Source organism: Pelophylax lessonae, assembly GCF_965119305.1.
Source record: "Pelophylax lessonae genome assembly, chromosome: 8".
NCBI classification, from domain to species: Eukaryota; Metazoa; Chordata; class Amphibia; order Anura; family Ranidae; genus Pelophylax; species Pelophylax lessonae.
This window is the reverse complement of record NC_138775.1, coordinates 167297057-167317669: the sequence shown is the minus strand read 5'-3', so window position 1 is coordinate 167317669 and position 20613 is coordinate 167297057. Positions and strand designations below refer to the sequence as shown.

Genomic DNA, 20613 nt, shown 5'->3' with positions numbered 1-20613 from the left:
CCACTTTTCATTGACCACTTTGTTATGATCTTAGTGAATGATGATAATGTTGTCCATTGGTTGTAACTGAAAGTGGGACATTTAAAACACTGTATAATCCACAATTATGAAGCCATTTTATTAGAAAGGATGGTATTCCAGACAATTAAGAACAATTAGCTATGGTAAATGTTTATTTCAATCTTGGTATCTATTCCACCAAACTATGAGGACAGTCTAAGGGGGAATAGCCTAGAATTGTTGAATACTTTTTAGCTTTCAATTGCGAATAAAGATATCTTTCCAAAGCTAGGGTAAGACTTACAACTATGGGAATTACATACTTAAAAGCAAAAGTAGCCTTCTGAGTATTATCTTCTGAAGTCGGTGCATTTTCCTGCGTCAGATGACTTTGACATGTTTGATCTACAGTGTGAGTGTATACTAAATGGTGCAGGTTTTTCTCCAATTCAGTGAATTGTGTTTGCTTTAAATGCCAGATCTGGTTAAGGGGAATCCTTCTCTAAGTAAAGGATGACTGGACATATAGCAGCTCATAACTGGACACAGTAGTATAGTTTGGCTGGTTTTTCGGTCTGTATGTAAATGCAATACACAAAACACTTTTTTTGGCCAATTTAAATATTTATTTCTTCTTTTCAGGTATTAAGAAGTGTACACAGCTCCTAACTCTATGCAGCTTTCTGCTAGAGAGTCTAAAATATGCATAGTAGTTGTCAAAAACCAATGATTTCACACTGCTGGAAATAGCAGCAGCACTTTAAAATCAATGACACTGCTTCATATGTGGCAGATTTACTTAAAGTGGCATTATATACTATTATATAATAAAAAAAATTAAATAAAAATTTACCGTAGATGTCCTGTACCTGTGCAAGCATGTTTTTTTTCTGAAGTGATGTAAAACTTTGATCCATCAAGCCACATATATATATATATTAATCTACTGTACCTATGGATAAGCCAGTGAGTGTAAATTCTTCATATGAAGGATAAATGTGATTGAAAGTGGTTCCACAAATATAAAATACTTTAAAAAGATATTAATTGTCACACCTTTCACACATATAACTGTATTGAGGTATACAGGTTACTAATCGGTTTGTGAGTACTTTTTCTTTTTTACCTAATTGGTAAATAAATTTGCTGTTGGAAGATTATTTGGCCTGGTAGACCTTTGATAAATGAACACCAAAATCACAAGAAAATAGAAAGACACGGAAGGATTCACGTGAACTGTAGCTGCAATACTGCTTCCATCGTTTACAGGATAAATTGTATGCAAATACAGTTATATTTTTTGTTGGAAACAATTTAGGGAAAAAAAAATCATACATTTTGCCTGAACTTGTTCACATTGTTACTAACCAGCGTAAAAGTTACACTTTAAGTACACCAATACCCAAAATATGCATAGCACTAACCATATCCACATACAAAAAACATAAGAAATGGGGATATTGCCCCCCAAAAAAGGGTTCAATATAATAAAAAAAAAAAAAAATTGACCCTGAATGCCAGTCTTGATTCTGTATCTAGCCCAAGTCCTAAACATATCCCCAAAACTAAACTTTACCCCAGAACTTAAGCTTACTATACCCCATGAATCTAACCTTAATCTGCACCTACCTCTAAACCTATCCCAATAACCCTAAACCCTACTAATAATTGTCATAGTGAAAAGTAGTATCTTGACAAAAACTGTATTATCAAGCCAATAATAATGTCAAATTTATTCAGAATGTGTCTTAGTACCATAATACAATAAACCCAATCTTCTGTGGCCCAAACCCTGGGGCCAAAATAGTTTATTGGACCAAAAAACATTACAAAGGTCTTTTTTTGGCCTACCACACCATAAATGTATTTTTTAAATAACTTTATGTTATAAAAAAATGAATAAGTAGCTTTTCAGTACAAATGACTTTTGCTTTCACTTTACTGCACACATTATGCAAAAAAAACACAGCATTAGCTATGCACATGTATAACTTTAAAATTTCCTGTAAGCCTTGGACTGTATCAATTAACCTTGTGGGAAAAATTTGTATGTAGCTGGATTATAAATGAGGCAGACTGTGGTGTAAGTATGAAATAAAAAAAAAAAAATTGCGTCTAATTGATTAACAGTAAATATTTAATCAGGTTTTACAGTAAGATCTGTAATATGATTTATTGTTTTATTTTTTTTTTTTTTAATAAGTGTATGGTAGAAAGTGTTGGAATCAGCATTAGGCATAGTTTCCCAAATATGAAAAATCTTTCAAATTCAATTCATAATTCCCCAGCACCAGGGAAGTGTGGTACCCATGAAATGAACTGTGTGGGATGGAGTTATGCAAATAGCAGTGCAGGGGTGGAGAAAGGATTTAGTGGTTTACAAGTAAACACACAACATTTTGTTTTGTACAGAAGGATTTTATTTTCCATAAGTCTGGAGGTAGTTAAACAGACCCTTGTCCTGTAAATGTAATGGAACACCTATGCAATTTCCATTTTTTTTTCTTTGTGGATGAAGACTCAAATATCTGAAGGTATTTTCCAGGCATGAGCATAAGAGTAATATTAATATTGCTGGAACCTTTTACAAAGGTCCCCTTTTCATGAATAATTTAGGACATTAATAAAACGGAATCAAATTAGTTAATAAGCAAATACCAAAACAAATCATATAGTTATTTAAACGGGCCTTAAAATTTGAGATTATATATTGTTTTATTGTTTCCAATATGAATATTTTAAGAAGCACCTGACAGCCTTCCTTTTCTAGGAGTGGTTCTCAGTATTTACTACAAGGTTATCTGTGCATAAAAAATAGGCTGCTAACGGCCTGTTGTGGGTTTTATTTATGTATTAAAATTATTTAATAATCCTTTCTGTGTTTATTATAATTAGACTGTTTTTTGAATAATGAGCCCAGTTATTGCCCAAACCATTGGTGACTATCCGTTTATTCTTTGTTGAGTCTTTACATTGAAATCTTAGTCTCTCCCGTGTATAACGCCAGTCCTTTTTTTGTGCAATGGCGGGAACTCAGAATTCTGAAGAGGCCCCCAGGGACCAGGGCCCAAGTGTCCTAAATTCCAATAGTGGCAAACTGCTCATGTTTCACTAATTTAAAATTTGTTTTAACCACATAAATGTGAAATACATAAAAAAAGAAAATGAATTGACTTTTAATTATTTATATAATGCAGTTATTTCTTGTTTATGATGGTACCAGTTTTGTTGTGGCTAGTCCTTAGGTGGTAAGAAAGGCCTAGGGCCAATGAATTTGTAATCTGGTCCTGATGTTGCTATCATTTATATATTTATATACACATACTGTATACCATGTATATACAGTATATCCTCTAATATTCCAATTGAACACAAAAAAAATGCTTCACTGGCAAAACTATAGGCTACATAGTAATATATTCAACCTTTCCAGCACTCTTCTGCTAATGGTAGTGCCCAGTGGATGTCTCTTTGGCACCGTAAACAGCCCAATGTTGGTTTGGCCTGTACAAATAGGGCTCAAGGTCTACTGCTTCCAAAGTCTACACACATACTAGATTTCACATTACAGATCAACACAGGCCAGTTACATTATATGTTTTGTTCATTGTGTATAGAGCAGCAGGTGTTCTCAACTGAAGAGGGAGCATGTGATTGGATCAAGTGCCACTCGCACCCAATCACATGCTGACTTCTTGGTTATAAATGTTCACTGTTATAGACTCTTCTGGCTAAATTAAATTAATGGCATTGGCTCAATTAAATGAGCATCTAGAAGTAAAAAATGTAACATTTAATGCAATGTTTCTGGTCTAACAAAAGGTTGCTGAACCTTCTTTGTCTGGAAAATGACTTTCCTTTTAAACTTTCATGGAGATGCCAGGAATTTTTAATCAGCCTTTCATTTAATGTTAGCTGCTTTTATACCATCCAGGCTCACTTCACGCTGTTAACTTCTTTTATGCGCATGCAAAAAGCAGTGTAGTAAAAGGCTAAAATGTAGATGTATGAATATTACACATGAAGTAGAGATCATGATAATGCCCTCTTACACCTTATTCATGGCATGAATGAATGCAAATTGAGTAATGTTTTAGAAGAGGGAAGGAACGTTACTATTCATTAGTGGTGATAAAAGCCATTGAGCAATATATAGTGATTTAAGGCAAGATACAATTAATTTTACATAGGTGACTGTCTTACTTTACCCAATATATGTATTTCAGTCAACAAGTATACAAGTATAGTTTATTAAACTGGAAAGTGGGCAGGCACTTAAATATATGTTTTATTAGGAATTTATATTATTAAACAAACACATGGCATGGTACGGTGTAGGAACGGTTCGGTACGGTACGGTACAGCGGCGCTTTTCCACTGCATGGAACCGAACGGTACGGCTCTCTAAAACAGTACCACCTCGATTGTGGTTCCAAGAGGTACCATACCTGGTACCATATCCCACAATCCTTTGCATGCAGTCACTACTAGCCACTGATTGGTCAGTGAATCGTTGTTATCCCACCCACTTAACTTTACTACTTTAGTGGAAAAGCAAACCATACCGTACCGTACCGAACCGTTCCAACACCGTTCCATGCGGTACCAGCAGTGGAAAAGCAAACCGGGCCAAGCAGGGCCAAGCAGGGCGAGTAGAGCCGAGCCGGTACTTGCAGTGGAAAAGTGCCATAATTGTACCAGCAACAGGAATGACGCACATGGAGATGCAAAATAATATTCTTCTTTTATTATTATATCCAGCAGGAACAAGTTATTTTCCAACACGTTTCACGGTAGGCACAGCACTTTCTCAAAAAAAAAGAAAAGTGCTGTTCCTAGTGCAAAACATGTCAGAATAGAACCGGTTTCTGCTTCCAATTTTTTATAAAGGACAAATTATGTTTTGCATATTGGTGTTCACCATTCCTGTTGTTGCTGGTACAATTAGTAATGCAAAGCATGTTGTGGTCAGAAAACTCATAATTACATAGTTACATATTTAGTCAGGTTGAAAGAAGACATAAGTCCATCTAGATCAACCAATAAAAGAGAAAAAAAATAAATAAATCATAAATTCCCATATACACAATCCTATGCCCACAGTTGATCCAGAGGAAGGCAGAAAACCCCAGCAAAGCATGATCCAATTTGCTCCAGCAAGGAAAAAATTCCTTCCTGATCCCCTGATAGGCAATCGGGTATTCCCTGGATCAACTTCACATGTCTATTTACAGCCAGCAGCCTAGGAATATGTCTGAGTATAAAATAATATACATGAATGACCATTGTCATTCCGTACACTACCAACAAAAAGGCTGTAAAGTATAGACATCCAACATTTTTAAGGCTGTCTTAATCAAGGTGAAGGGAAGGAGCCCAAAACAAACTGTTCCTGTTTGATATAGGAGCACTAGCAGTCATTCATATCCTCACTTTGTGAGCCATGTATGGTAACTATCCCTCAACTATGGTAACTATACTTAACTATCCCATAATTGTCAGAAATTTCTTTTTAGGAACTAAAATATGTTGTAAAAAGTTTTTATGATGTCCCATACAACAAATAATATTAATTAAATTAAGCCACTATGTTGGTTGTCTCTTGCTGCCTGTTGTTCCTGTAGTGGCCAAAAGAGGCCATAGGAAGACCTGAAGAGTATTACAGATATAGCATTCTCTCCACTTGAAGTGTCCTCCCATACAGGTATCCCCTGTTCTTCAGTAACATGGACAGATTCACACTATCAGAAATGGTAAAAGAAAATTGGTACCTATTCTCAAATTTGAAAATGGCCCAAAATTCAATGTGTAATTTGCCAACACCTCTGACAAATATACAGATGTCAAAGGTATGGTGTAAATATGGTGGTCAAATGAACTACAAATAGAATTTAGAAGAAGTCTAAAGATTTAATACCCTTACATTATAATATAATGCCCTTATGTGATAATGTAATGAGAGGCCTCTCAAAAATTTCAAAGATAGCAATTCCATTAAACACAGATGACAAATGCACAAAGAAAATAGACTCCTAGGTCTTATGCAAATTTTTCCAGATTTGGTTCGTTGATGGGGTAACTTCCATCCAACTCGCTGCCATGCAACTCTGTACTGACTTTAATCTGCAGTCTTTCCTTAAAGACAAATCTTCATGACCCAAATTGTGACACTGAAGTTAATTTACTATAGGAGTATTCACTTAGAAATGTGAATGCTTACTGAGCTTAACAAATAAGATGTTTGCTTCAATCAACAAATTATGTCCTAGCAAAAATTGTGATTTTTAAAACTTTTTTAACACTTACACTGAATAAATATATTTGTACACTATATTGTCAAAAATATTGGGATGCCTGCCTTTACACGCACATGAACTTTAGTCTTAGTCTATAGGGTTCATTATTGAGTTGGCCCACGCTTTGCAGCTATAACAGCTTCAACTCTTCTGGGAAGGCTGTCCACAAGGTTTAGAAGTTAGTCTATGGGAATGTTTGACCATTCTTCCAGGAGTGCATTTGTAAAGTCAGGTTGGGCTTAGTTCCAGTAAAAGGGAGTCTTAAGGCATCAGCATACAAACACTGCATACTCCCAAATTTGTGGGAACAGTTTGAAGATGGCCCCTTCCTGTTCCTTCATGACTGAGCACAAAGCAAGGTCCATAAAGACATGGATGAGCGAGTTTGGGGTGCAGGAACTTGGCTGGCGTACACAGAGTCCTGACCTAAACCTGATAGAACACCTTTGGGATGAATTCGAGCAGAGACTGCGAGCCAGGCCTTCTTGTCCAACATTAGTGCTTGACCTCACAAATGTGCTTCTGGAAGAATGGTCAAACATTCCCATGGACACACTCCTAAACCTTGTGGACAGCCTTCCCTGAAGAGTTAAAGCTGTTATAGCTGCAAAGGGTGGACCAACTCAATTTTGAACCCTACTGACTAAGACTGGGATGCCATTAAAGTTCATGTGCGTGTACAGGGCAGGTGTCGCAATACTTTTGACAATTTAGTGTGTGTATATATATATATATATATATATGGAAAGTATACAATACATCTACTAGTCCATCATCAGATTTTATTTATTGCACAGTGCAAAGTACAATGGATTAATGAAATAAGTAGCAGGAAATTAGAGGATAGCTTTAATCAGTTTCACATATTGTTGAAAGCTGATCCATAATCCATAATCCTCTGCTGGGTTGCTTCATTCTCCTCTGTTATTACAAAAGCTTACCAATGGCAATAGATGTTTGATAGCAATCTGTATTTAATGGTAATGTGGAAGGATAAACACTTCTACAAATAATATAATATTATATGCAGTAACACGTCTATCCTACATCAACACTGTAATTAGGTTACACATTAATTGGTAAGTGCAGAATATGGTCGATAGTACCTATAGAAATAAGAAATCATGTTCATGTGTAAGCTCTGTGACAAGCATGGATGTACGTTTGTTCACCATTTTTCATTGTTTATTGTCTGTACAGTAACTGTTCCTTTTATTCTGACCACAGAGAATGCCACCACTCAGCCCAGAGAAGCCCACTCTATGTGCAGGATGTGGAGGAAAAATTTCTGACAGATATTACCTCTTGGCTGTAGACAAACAGTGGCATCTACGCTGCCTGAAATGCTGTGAATGTAAACTGGCCTTGGAGTCAGAACTGACTTGCTTTGCAAAAGATGGAAGTATATACTGCAAAGAAGATTATTACAGGTACATTATGGAGTATAATATGCTTTCAGATATCTGTGTGAAATATGCCCTAGAGTTTGTATGAACAAATCCATGTTGCCACATGTCACTGAATAAATGACATTAAGGTTTATACTACAATAGTGTCACACATCAGGGCCTTGTGCTCCATGTATAGCACACAGCTACCTTTAAAATTTCTTACAGCAGCCTTGCAGCAGGTGCTCAGTACATGTCTCTCCTACATGTGCATGTTACAGAGGCACAAAGCCATGTTCAGGTTGTCTAAGTTAAATAATTATTTAAAAAAATTTTTTGTTCATACTTAGATTGGTTCATCATATATATATATATATATAAAGCGTATTGTTAGGCAGATATAAGGAAACATCAATAAATGCAGTATTCACAGTATTTTTAAATTTAGCTAGTAGAGGGTGGGCCAGCACCAGGACCCAAAAAAGAGAGAGAAAGTAGCGCTAACCACGGTTAGTATCATAGAGATTAGGAGAGCAGCCCATATGAGAAAGTCATGTTTATTGAGAAAGACTTGTTAAAAAAGTTCCAAACCGGTAGCCTGTCCAGGCTGGGGCCGCTGGTGGTGAAGAGTGCACAACTGGCAAGGCCACTGGGTGATGTCATCTGGGCATCATCTAGCTGAGGCTCTCCCCACAACACCATGGATACCAGACCCCTCACCCAGTGGACTTGCCAGTTGTGCACTGTTCACCACCAGCGACCCCAGCCTGGACAGGCTATCGGTTTTTTTACATGTTTTTCTCAATAAACATGACTTTCTCATATGGGCTGCTCTCCTAGTCTCTATGATACTAACCGTGGTTAGCGCTGCTTTCTCTCTCTTTTTTGCATGCATTTATGCTGGCACCAGCATCTCCTAAGCAGCAGCACCATTGGTCAGTTGTAACTTTGGAAGTGAGATTGCTATAGTGTCAGCGATGGAACTTTGGTTTTGTACAGCACCAGGACCCATTGGAGCCTTACTGCAGTGAGCATGTGCTGACATGCTGACAGAAGGTGAGAGCAGCATGGTGACCTTACCACTGTACTCTTCCTGTTTTATTGTCAGATCAGCAAACTAGGGTGTTGCGAATCCTTGACCCCACTTTAGTGTAGCTGTAATGGAGGTCCCATGCCTTTTTATGCTGCCTTGCTATGATCTCTGGTAGGGGAGCTAGATCGCAAAACTGAATGGATGAGTTACAAATCCTTTGGAAAAACAAATACAACTCCTGTATATGTATTCTAGCTGTGTACTTAGCTGCTTGTATGAAGTTAAGCTTCAGAAGATTGAAGGTCTCTCCATTAAAAACCATTTTAGCTACTCCCATCCCATTGCAGTTTCCCATTTTTCTGCTTGTTCCTATATAGTGGGGGCAACCCTAACACTAATTTCCCTAAACAGATCACATTTTCTGTGTTATGGTTTTCATAATTTTCCTATTACATTGTATTTAGCCAAAGCACAAAGGAAATGTCCTACTTGCCTGACTCTCATGTGCGTATTGTAATTCCTCTAGGCCTTCATTTATAGCAGAGCAAGAGTTTATTACTGGGAGATTCTGACCTCTGTATCACTAGCAACAAAAATACCCTTCAAATTCAGAGAGACTTACAGCAGTGCTGAAAAGCCAGTGGTCTGCACTCTACACCTCTATGTGAAATTAGTAAATGCAAAGAGAAGGTGTTTGGGTACTGGCCTATTATAAAGATCAGTAGCTATGTTCTATCCACATGCCCTTGCAGAGTTATACATTTATACATCTACTCTCAGGTCAGCAAGGTTAGATAAAGAAATCTATAACTACACAAATAGCTCACAAGTGTTATCTTACTGCAAACCTGTGCTACTCTATTTCAGTAAAAGCATAAAACTCAATAAAGGCCAAATCTTGAAAAGAAAACTGAACTTACTATAAGAGTGGAGGCTATTCACTTAGCAAAGAGAATGTTTTACTTTATTGAATAAGATGAACCTGTGCTTGCTTTAAATACCCAATCACGTATAAGGGAAATTAAAAAAAAAAAAAAAAAAAATCTGAATTTTTTTTTCTAGCATGTGATTAGGTATTCAAAGGGAACACAACTTCATAATATTCGATACCATTCTTTTAAGCATTTTGTTTTTGCAAAGTTAACATTTGCTTTGCTACGTGAACAGCCTAGCCTCTAGTAGATCAACCCCATTAAGTAGAGCAGGGTAGGGGGAATCTATTAGTTTCAATATACAGTAACTCATTTCTGTGCTCCCATTCCAGTTGCAAATACTCCACGCTGAGCACTTCAAAGTCCTATCTTCATATATTCGCTCTGTTTGTACATGGTTGGATTGTGCATACATGATCTGACAGACAAACATTCTAATGAATAAAGTGTGTATAAACATGTATGCTCACATCTTTCCCTTGAATTATGTATTCATAAACTGTGCATGTTTATACATCGAACCTATAATGACTGAAATCAAAGAACAGAAGAAACTTACCAAATTCACATTATTTTCTGAAATTAAGGACACTGTAAAAATGGCTTCAATTTGTGTAAATTCCAGGAGAAATGGAAAATCATTTGCATCTGTTTTTCTTATAAATAAATTCCAATGCAAAACAATAAAACATGGGCTCTTGTGTACAGCTAGGGGGGGGGGGGGGAAATTTTGACAAAAAATAGTTTTTAATTACAAGGAATCATAGCTGGCAATTATCAGTAGACTTAATCATCAGAGTAATTCAAATTCTAACAAAGTTAATGTCTTTTTTTCTAAAAAAAAAACTCCACCCCCTTTTAATAAACTGCCAGCATCATCTAAATTGTTATAGAGAGACAAATTAACAAATTGAATTGTTGTGAATTTGTGTTTACAATGACAATACATCTTATCTCATATTATTATAGTTACTTGCCTCTTTAGTGTCTATTTTCCAAGATCTCATTGCTCCATCCCCCCCATTTTTTAAAATCTCGCATTGCCATTTTCAAAATTTACATCATCAGTGGCCAACTTCCTTTTATTTTGGTTTTCTGTGCTGGCCTACCAATGTTTTCCATGGTGATATCAGACGCTCTTACCATTGCCATGGCTTTAACAATGGAAGCATCATTATACCACCTGCCTCTTACTTTTATGAAGCCATGGCAACGTATAAACAATAAAAAATTTGATGATTGAGATTTAATAAAATATTGTAAGAGCTCTCAGTTTACTTACAAGAGCTCCCTGGAAGTAACTGGCTGCCTATCCAGGGGGCAGCAGGAAGGCACAGGCAATGTCACCAATGCCTCAAAAAAACAAAACAAAATGAAAGCTTTCAGAAATAATGTTAACCTATGCCTATAAAGTGATTATGTTCAGCATGCTAATGTTCTTTTTCAGATGTTCGGGTGGGGGCGGCGGGGGGTTCTGCTTTAAACTATTCATAACATTTTAATAAATCTATAATAATGATTTCTGATTTTTTTAAATTCGACGTAACATGGCTTTTAATATAGAGAACCCTTGCAATTCTTTAGTTTATAATAAACTTGATGATTCCACCGGAAATGTTTTAATTTTCTGTAGTATAGAAAAATATTGTAGCAGAAAAGAACAATCTCTGATCATGAATTCCATGAAGAATACAGTGTTTTCCACAGACATATTTTAGCCTATTAAATATTTTCAGTATTTTAACCAATAGCATTAGACATTTTTAGTTGAGTTTGAATGTGGCAGGTTGCCAGTAATTCTACGGGTAACATATGCATATTTTTTTCTCATATTTTAGCAGTAATGAATGCAATTTTTGCATCTCATTATTATTTTTCATTATGGTTTGAGGCACTAAGAGAAATTTACTCTCATAAGGTTTCATTTACAAAGCTAACACAACAAGATATGGATCCAGATTTTCAAAAGTGTGACAGTTATTTTCAGTCAATTAATCCAATGAGATTTGAGAATTACAATCACATAGCTGAAAATAAAGATCCTTATCCTTGTGTTAAGACTTTGTCAATTGAGCCTTTGACTGTTATCGGAAACAAAGTCAAACTGACGTATGGCTCAGTTGTATCTTAGTATTCTACTGTATGTTATGCATACTGATAACTGCTATTGATTAATAGAATAGCTATTAACTGACGTATGGCTCAGTTGTATCTTAGTATTCTACTGTATGTTATGCATACTGATAACTGCTATTGATTAATAGAATAGCTAATACAAATTATATGTTTATGTGTACAGAGGCAGGTTTATTTAAAATGTTATGTGTGCCATTTGATTTTTAGATATAGTATGCAAATATCATTTGGCTATTTAATGGGAAAGTAATAAGTTAGTATACTAGTGGTAACAACATGTTTGTATAATAAATAAAATGTTCATATTGACCTATTGTCAATCAGTGTTCTGTTTGTCTCCAGAAGGTTTTCGGTGCAGAGGTGTGCTCGTTGCCACCTTGGTATCTCAGCTTCAGAAATGGTTATGAGAGCAAGAGAGTCGGTCTATCACCTAAGCTGCTTCACGTGCACCACTTGTAACAAGACCCTGAGTACAGGAGATCATTTTGGCATGAAGGAAAACCTAGTGTACTGCCGTGCTCACTTTGAGCTCTTGGTTCAGGGAGATTTCCACCCACAGCTTAATTACACTGAGCTCTCTGCCAAAGGAGGTGGGCTGTCTGCGCTTCCATACTTCACCAATGGAACAGGTGCAGTGCAAAAAGGGAGGCCCAGGAAGAGGAAGAGCCCGGCCCTCGGAGTAGACATCATCAACTATGCTTCAGGTGAGCGTGCTTAAAATCTTAGCAGCCCTTTTTCTGCAAATCTCAGAAAACTCAACAGTTCGGGCTCAGGCACATGGCCACCCAGGGCTGTACAATGTAAAGTTAAGGCATCTTTCTCCAAAGTTGCTGTGTACAGGAATGGCTGTATTTGGCTGTATATAGATATACATTGGTACTTGCGTACAAACAAAAACACTGAATGCAGACTATTGCCATTTTGGGTTTTATGTCTGTATGCATATTTGGGTCTACGCAAGTACCAGCCTATACCTGCATACAGCCATTTACTCCTGTGGAGTGGCTCTATGCAGCTTCTATGCAAAGGAAACTACGCCCAAACTTTACGCCATCTGGCTCCATCTGGCCATGTGCATGAGCCAACTTCTGTTAACAACACATGTCTGATGTTTACAAATGATGGCTCATTTAGAATTAAAGTATGTGCTACCCAGGGGTTTATTGAAAATGTTTTTATTTTTCTTTACGGGCAGCTTGTCAGAAAAGAAATATGGAGGCTGCCATTGCTGACATCCATTTTAAAATACTAGTTGCCTGGCATTTATCCTGACCTTCTGGTTTTCAATACTTTCAATCACTGGGGAAGATTTACTAAATCTAGTACACTCAGAATCTGGTGCAGCGGTGTATGGTAGCCAATCAGCTTCTAACTTCAGTTTGTTACATGAAGCTTTGTCAACAAAACCTGGAAGCTGATTGGTTACTGTGCACAGCTGCACCAGATTGTGCACTCTTAAATTTTAGTAAATAACCCAAACTAACCCAGAACAAGCACAGAGATAAAGGCTCCTATCTGCAAAAATATTTCGTTCAGTGACTCAAAGTTTTGAATGTTTTTAGATGTCTGAATAATATGTATGTGGATTAATGTTGTGTATATTGAAAGTACACTGGATTCATAAAGAAAATAGGTTTGTACTATATAGAATCAGTTCTATTTGAAATGATCTCTTGATTGTTCATATTCTGATTTCTCGTCTCCATATTCTACAATTTATACTTATCACCTGTCTGTATAGTATACAAATCTCAAACTTTTGAATCAAGATGATCAATAAGAAAAGTCAGGCAACTATAATTTTCAAAACATGTGATCATCTACTGCAACCTCCATGTTTCTCTCTTGCAAGGTTTTCTTTAGTATGAAACTGGTTTAAAACTGAACTCCAGGCAAGTGGCTAATTACACAGATGAAATACATTTAAGGTAACTGTCATTCATGCCAAAGGACTTGTATTTCTGTCAATACAGTTCTTAGATTTACAGAGTCCTGCCACACAACACAGCTCTGTCTAGCAGACTAGGAGACATGATTTATCTCTGGAGCAGTTAGGTAAGGCTGGGTTCACACATGTCCGGCTGTGGGTTGCAGTCCAGAGACTGGTGCATTTGTGTTCCCTGGTTCAGGTGCGATTTAGGCAGTGGCGGCTGGTGCACCATCAGTCGGGGGGGCGGCAGACAGACTCCCCCCAATTACTCCAGCCCGCACCACCAAACCCCCCCCCATGCCAGTTTACTTACCTTGCTCCGTGGGACTGTCAGGCAGCGGCAGCTTCCCCCTCAGTCTCCATGTTCCCTCTCGGCGGCCGTCTCCTCCCTCCTTCTTGGCCAATAGGATGCCTTCTCCTTTCGGCCAATCGGGAAACAGGTCTCAGGACCCGCTTTCTGATTGGCCGGGAGGAGAATCATTGTGGCAATAGGGAATATTCATTCGCTATTGTCACACAACTGGGTGGGCTCAGGGCGCAGTGCTCTGCGCCCTAAACCCACCCTTTTTTAGAGGCTATTAGAGCCTCTGGCTCTAATCACGTGCCTCAACAAAAAAAATCCCCATTGGAATCCATGCATCCAGCTCCTGCATGTAGATTAGGGGGCCGGCCGCATGGATTGGGGGGGCGGCACACCTGCGCCCCTAATGGACGGGCCGCCACTGGATTTAGGACCACATTTTTTCCTAAATTCACACCTGAACCGGACACAAGAATGCACAGGACCCTTTTCCAAACTGCACCGCGGCCGCCCTGAACATGTGTGAACCCGTTCTATTGAAAGACGGTAAGATTCACATGTTATGCAGGTAAAAATGCATCCAATTTCACATATATGTGAACCCAGCCTAACACTTGTAACCATGTAACTGGACAATGAAAGAAGAATCGGCAGACTGTTGAACTAATATCTCTCACTCTGCTTTCTCCTGCTTTCATCGAGTTACATTGTAGCACATGAGAGTTGTAGCACAACTGATTCGTTTTGTGTACTTTTTCTCCATCTCCTAGTCCAGTGATGGCAAACCTTGGCACCCCAGATGTTTTGGAACTACATTACCCATGATGCTCAACTACACTGCAGAGTGCATGAGCATCATAGGAAATGTAGTTCCAAAACATCTGGGTGCCAAGTTTCGCCATCACTGTCCTAGTTTGAGCTCTGTTGTAAAAGAACTGGAAGAATCTGATACAAAGTCAAATTCATGTATTTGCACTGCTACCATTTGAAAGTATACATTCAAGGATTATAAAATTGAATACAGAACTGTATTAATTTATGTATTTTATATCTGCCTGGAGTTTGACTTTAATTTTATTTTCTAAATCAGCTTTTTTAAACCTTTAAAAGTGCAGGAACCCTTGAAATACTTTTCTTGTCTAAGGGAACCCCTGCTAGTAATTGCTATATCTTTAGCTCATGGTACACTGGTGTAATGGTCAATGAGGGAAATGCTCTTTACATTTGGGGTCATTAGGAAGAATCCCTCCTTACAGATAGATAGAAAGATAATTGGTGTCAATGGTCCCTTATCTGAGAGACAAAAATTTCTCATTGCTCAAGGAATCCCTAGAAACCGTTGGAGGAACCCTAGGGTCTCAAAGAACCCTGGTTGAGAATGGCTGCTCTGGATGCTTATGACTTTTGGTCTCCTATAGGTGATCCTGTTCTAGAAGCATATTCAATATTTCCTTACCCATGTGTTAATATAAATGTGCTTTATGTCCAGGTGAAGGTTTCATAGAATAGAATAAAGCATATTTTAAGATATATTTACAGTTGTCCATGTTCTCTTAAACCTACATGTATGGGTTTCCACACATAAAGGTGCACAGAACCAGGAGCTTCTGACTGTTCTGTGCACAATGATTTAATTAATTAAAATGGATGCACCCATACAGAATACAGTATTGTACTGTAACATTAACCAGGACATTGACACACACTCTACATATCAATTATTTTAAACTGTGATCTGTAAATACCAACTATCACTTTCTAAAAGTATTAATTACTTTTAATACATTTTATTATTTTAATACTACCCATGTAAGTTTTATGGTATAGTTACAGTATACTAACAATATGGATGAAATTGCTAGATATAACATTATTTTAAAAAGATCTTGCAAATATCTTAACTATAAATTCAGTATAACAATAACTAACTCAGAGGGTCTACAAAAGCTGATCTGATAACCTTGAAGACTCTGACATACATTAGTATGCAGTGCAATACTAAACACAATTCTATTGTGTTGACATGAAAAATTTAGACTTGGCGTCATTTTTTAATGGTGGTGGCAACTGTCTGTTAGTTTGAAACAATTGGCTGGGCTAGGCTTAGAAGGACCATATGTCTTTGCTATAAAGCAGGTGACAGAAAGATATTGTAAATCAATGGGTCATTAGTGTTACTAACATAGGCTCTGGCTGGAATTGGGATACAGTACAGAAATGCAAGTTCACTATAAGTTTTTAAGAAAATATTTTCCCGATATAGGCAAAATATTAGCAACTGATAGGGGCCTGGTTTTATTGAGTTATGTATGTTTTGCACTTTTAAAGTATATAAGGAATATAAAATAACTTGTAAATCTCAAGTACCTTCCAGATATATTATAAAATGGTTTATAGAGTGGAAAAGCTCGTGTCCTGCCAGTATGCTGCAAAGTGGGAAACTTTATGCTGGCCATACATGGGTCATTTTTTTTTCTTTTTGGCTGCATGACATTGTATTATGAATACACTGATCAGCATCGACAACATTTTTTCAAAAGCCCATTCAACAGAAGTTGATCGTTTGAAATGGCCAAACATGGATCCATCTATGGCCAGCATAAAGAGGAAATGCAGTCTGCTCACATAATTTGTAATAAAAACTTCTTCGCCATTCTGAAGCTTCTCTCCCACCACTGATTGCCTGCACATTTCTCCTCTCTTGATGAATACTCATGGAGGAAATGCAGTCTGCTCCCATAATTTGTAATAAAAACTTCTTTGCCATTCTGAAGCTTCTCTCCCACCACTGATTGCCTGCACATTTCTACTCTCTTGATGAATACTCATGGATCTCTGCAGTCTCCAGTTATCGCTGCCCTCATCCAGCCCCCTTCAGCTCTGAAGCTCACATTCGCCCTTCTTTGACTCATCCCTCCCACCCTTGCTGGCAAACTCTCACTAGAGTGAGAGAGAGAGAGCTGTGCATGATGTCAGTAGCCCAAGCTAATGACCAGACAAGAAAGAGGAAGTGGGCTGTATAAGGTATTTACTGGCAGAAAAGAATGTTTTACTATTCAAAGTTAAAACAACAAGGGCAGAGGATTTAATAGATGGAAAGATGAAAAAAATTACTGAAGAGCCACTTTAGGGCTCAGTTCACCTATAAGTCGAGTGACTTATAGTGCGACTTTGCCAGGCGACTTCCTGGCAATTTGCTGGCGACTTAAGTCCTACTTCGACACGACTTAATTTTCTTATAGTGTGTACAGGCCATAACTCTTTGTGTGAAAGCACTGATTTCCTTACAGAGGCTGGCAACCCCCCCCCCCCCCCCCCCACACACACACTGTTGAGTCACAGCTAGAGCTCTACAATCAGCAAGAAGCATTAGCTTTGCTGATTGCAGCGCTACATGTCAGACCTCTGTAAATAGATCACTCCTTTGACACAGATAGGAAAAGTCCTACTTTGCCTTTATAGAAAAGGACAGGCTTTTCCACTTAGGCTGTTGCTGCTTTCTAGAGAAAACAAATTGTAAGACTTTGTTTGCACACCTTTGGTTCTGATAGACTTGGAATTTATTTAGCTGATTTAAATCAAGGGTTCACTTTGGTTTTGATATCCCTTGGATTTAAATGATTTGCAACAACAGTAGATAGTGAAGTACAATGGGATCAGTTCAACCAAAATTAATATTTTACTTTTTTGGTAGACAATGAAAAAAACATAAAAGCCTTTCCCATTTTCTGGAACTCTCTTCCTCAATCTGTCTGTTTGTCTCCTACTCTGTCACCCTTTAGGTGATGCCTGGAAACTCATTTCATCCCACTCTAGTTGATTGTAAGCACTCATGGACAGGGCTCTAATAATCCTCTTGTATTGTGTTGTAATTGTACTGTCTGTCTGTTATACTGTATAGACCTGGGTAAACTATCGGCACTATATAAATCCTGTATAATAATAATAATAATAAAAGCATTACCGTAGTTGATGCTTGGAATAGAGGTCCAACAGAGGTAGTGAGTCAGTCAACAGTAAGTGGAGTCAAACATGGTTGGGACAAACACCGATCTATACTCAGGCAAAAAAAAAAAAAAAATGGGACAGACTCAGAGGACCACTGTTTTTTTTTTTTCTGCCTCTCTCTGGGTAGGTTTTATTTCAACCATTTGACAATTTCTCAGGACTTTACTGGGGTTCTTGAGTTCTTGAGTCTGTGCACCTGCTTTGGCCATCGTGAGGGATTCTCACTCTCCCTGCAGGTTTTTTTTTTTATTTTAAATCATGGAAATTCTGGAACATGCAAAGGTGGATGGGGACACTCAAACCTACCAGGTGGTCAGGAACAGAGTTAGGAACAATAGCAGGGATATTTTGTGGGTGTAATATTTAAAAGAGAAGCACAGCCAAAGCTTGTTTGTCTGTATGTCTGTGGAACAGAGGGGTGCAGTTTGTTCTGCACTTCTGTGACCTGTTTTTGACAGACAGCTGACATCACAGAGCCGGTCCAGGCTGGGGAAAGATTGCCTATATCAGTAATGGTGAACCTTGGCATCCCAGATGTTTTGGAACTACATTTCCCATGATGCTCAACTACACAGCAGAGTGCATATACATCATGGGAAATGTCGTTCCAAAACATCTGGGGTGCCAAGGTACGCCATCACTGGCCTATATAGTCATGATCCACCCAAAACCCTAGACCGCCACCTGGCTCAGCCTCTTAGCGAGCTACTGAGAGCCTGGACCAGCCTCTCCTGCTCCCTCCACAGCCCAGTGCTCCAGTGAGCACAGGAAGGTAGGGGGGCAGACTGACAGTCACTAGCTCTCTGCTCATCGAGCGATCAGCGGTGTTTGATCACTCGGTTCTCAGTATTAAAGCCGTTGGGGGACAGATGCAGCATTGGACTGATGCTGCATCCACCTAGGTATCTTTGATTCTTTAAAAAAAAAAAAAAAAATCCCGAACCTCTTTGTTAAGACCTAGAAGCCAGAGAATAACTCAGACCAGCAGACTCCAACTGTTGAAAAAAAAAAAAAAATATATATATATATATATATATATATATATCACATTTGAGGGTACTGATCTTTAAACATGTTAATCAGCTGCTTATAATATACATATTTTCTTAGATAAATGTAGGTTTAGGAGGGCAAATACAGAGAGTTGAGGTAAGGGTTCTCTTTAGCATTTAACAAATAATTTTGACTGAATCATTCTTTATGGTTTAAACCATTTTTTTCTGAGTCATTGGAGATTATGAAATAAAGTGATTCACAATAAAGGCAGCGTACAGCATTTGATGAGCAGAAAATTAAATTAAAATTGAAGTGTACTGCAACCATCAGCATGCTGAGTAATCTGGGGAATTGACAAAAGTTATATCCATTACAGCTATAGAGAGAAAACTCAATTCAATATACTTGGGTTTTTATTTCTTTCACAAGCTATCTGTCATTTTCCCACAGTGAGCTGTTAATTTGTTTTTTCTTCATTATCTACATGGCTGAACCTTACAGCTACCAATAACTGTTTATACTGCGGTACCTAATAGAAAATTACTACTGGTGGAGGTATTGGTGGCAGAATACAGGCAAATATGCTAAGTACAGTATTTGGACATTATGCCACTCTAGGTATATATGTGAGTAATGATATCCTTGTATACATGCTTTCGTCGGCTACAATTGGACTGCTGCTAAAACAGAAATTAGATTAAGAGGCTGCAGAAAATTAGACAATTGCATGATACCTAAGGAAGCAATGTCGACCTACCTATTTCAGGGAAAATGACAGTATCTCTACAAAGGGCACCCACTGACCCAATTCTTCTCACCTTCCTTGCCACTCCTTCTTTCAGTGGTTTCCTAAACCAAGTGAGTGGTGATAACACCCCCTCAGTCATGTAACGGTACTTGGGTCTAGTGATTGGCTGCTGTGCGTGAACACTGGCCCAGCAAAGGGGGCCGCATGCTTTCCCTATGCTTGAAAGCACAGCATTGTAGCACCAATAAAGTGAGTATAAGGCCTGGTTCACACCTATGCAGGCTGCAGTTTGCATATTCCAGGTGCATTTTGCATTTTTCAATACACGTTTTTGATCCATTGAAGCCTATGGAACCAAAAAACAGAAAAAATGCCCTGGTCCTTTCCATAAAATGCACAGATGTGAACATGACCCATAGGAAACCATGTTAAATGGACTGTAGTGTCTTTCTACAAAACTGAAAACGCACTAAAAAATGCATAGGTTTGAACCAGGCCTTAAGCGGTCAGAAGGCCTATATGGAGACAGTGTAGAGCCTGTCACAGGAATCTGTGTTGGCACAAATAGCCCAGGCATGTTCATATATGTAGACAGAAAGTGGCTGAAAGAGATCAGCAGTGCTCATATGTAACAAAAGATACATTTGGGCAGTGCCATCTTAAGAGCATTAAAGAGCCCTGGGCAATGCAGTGCACTGGGGCCCTGTCTACACAATCACCGACGAGAATAAAAATGCAAATTATGGATAAGGCGATATTTATTGGTACAGCAGTGCCAGGCTAATGACAGCTTCCAAGTTCGGCGGCTGGGTTCGGTGAAAACACACACGGATGGGAGTCAGATT

General features: G+C 38.1%; 1 protein-coding gene across 5 annotated transcripts in view; it reads left to right on the top strand.

The window, feature by feature from the left end:
* LHX9 (LIM homeobox 9) overlaps positions 1-20613 on the top strand; it is an 87396-nt gene that overhangs the window by 10453 nt on the left and 56330 nt on the right. For 3 of the 5 annotated variants that reach the window (XM_082265590.1, XM_082265588.1, XM_082265586.1), the window contains exons 3-4: positions 7524-7726; positions 12128-12489. In XM_082265590.1, coding sequence (XP_082121716.1) covers positions 7524-7726; positions 12128-12489 — 565 coding nt within the window. The remainder of the gene's footprint in view (positions 1-7523; positions 7727-12127; positions 12490-20613) is intronic. The other 2 variants (XM_082265589.1, XM_082265587.1) reach the window with 1 other exon arrangement.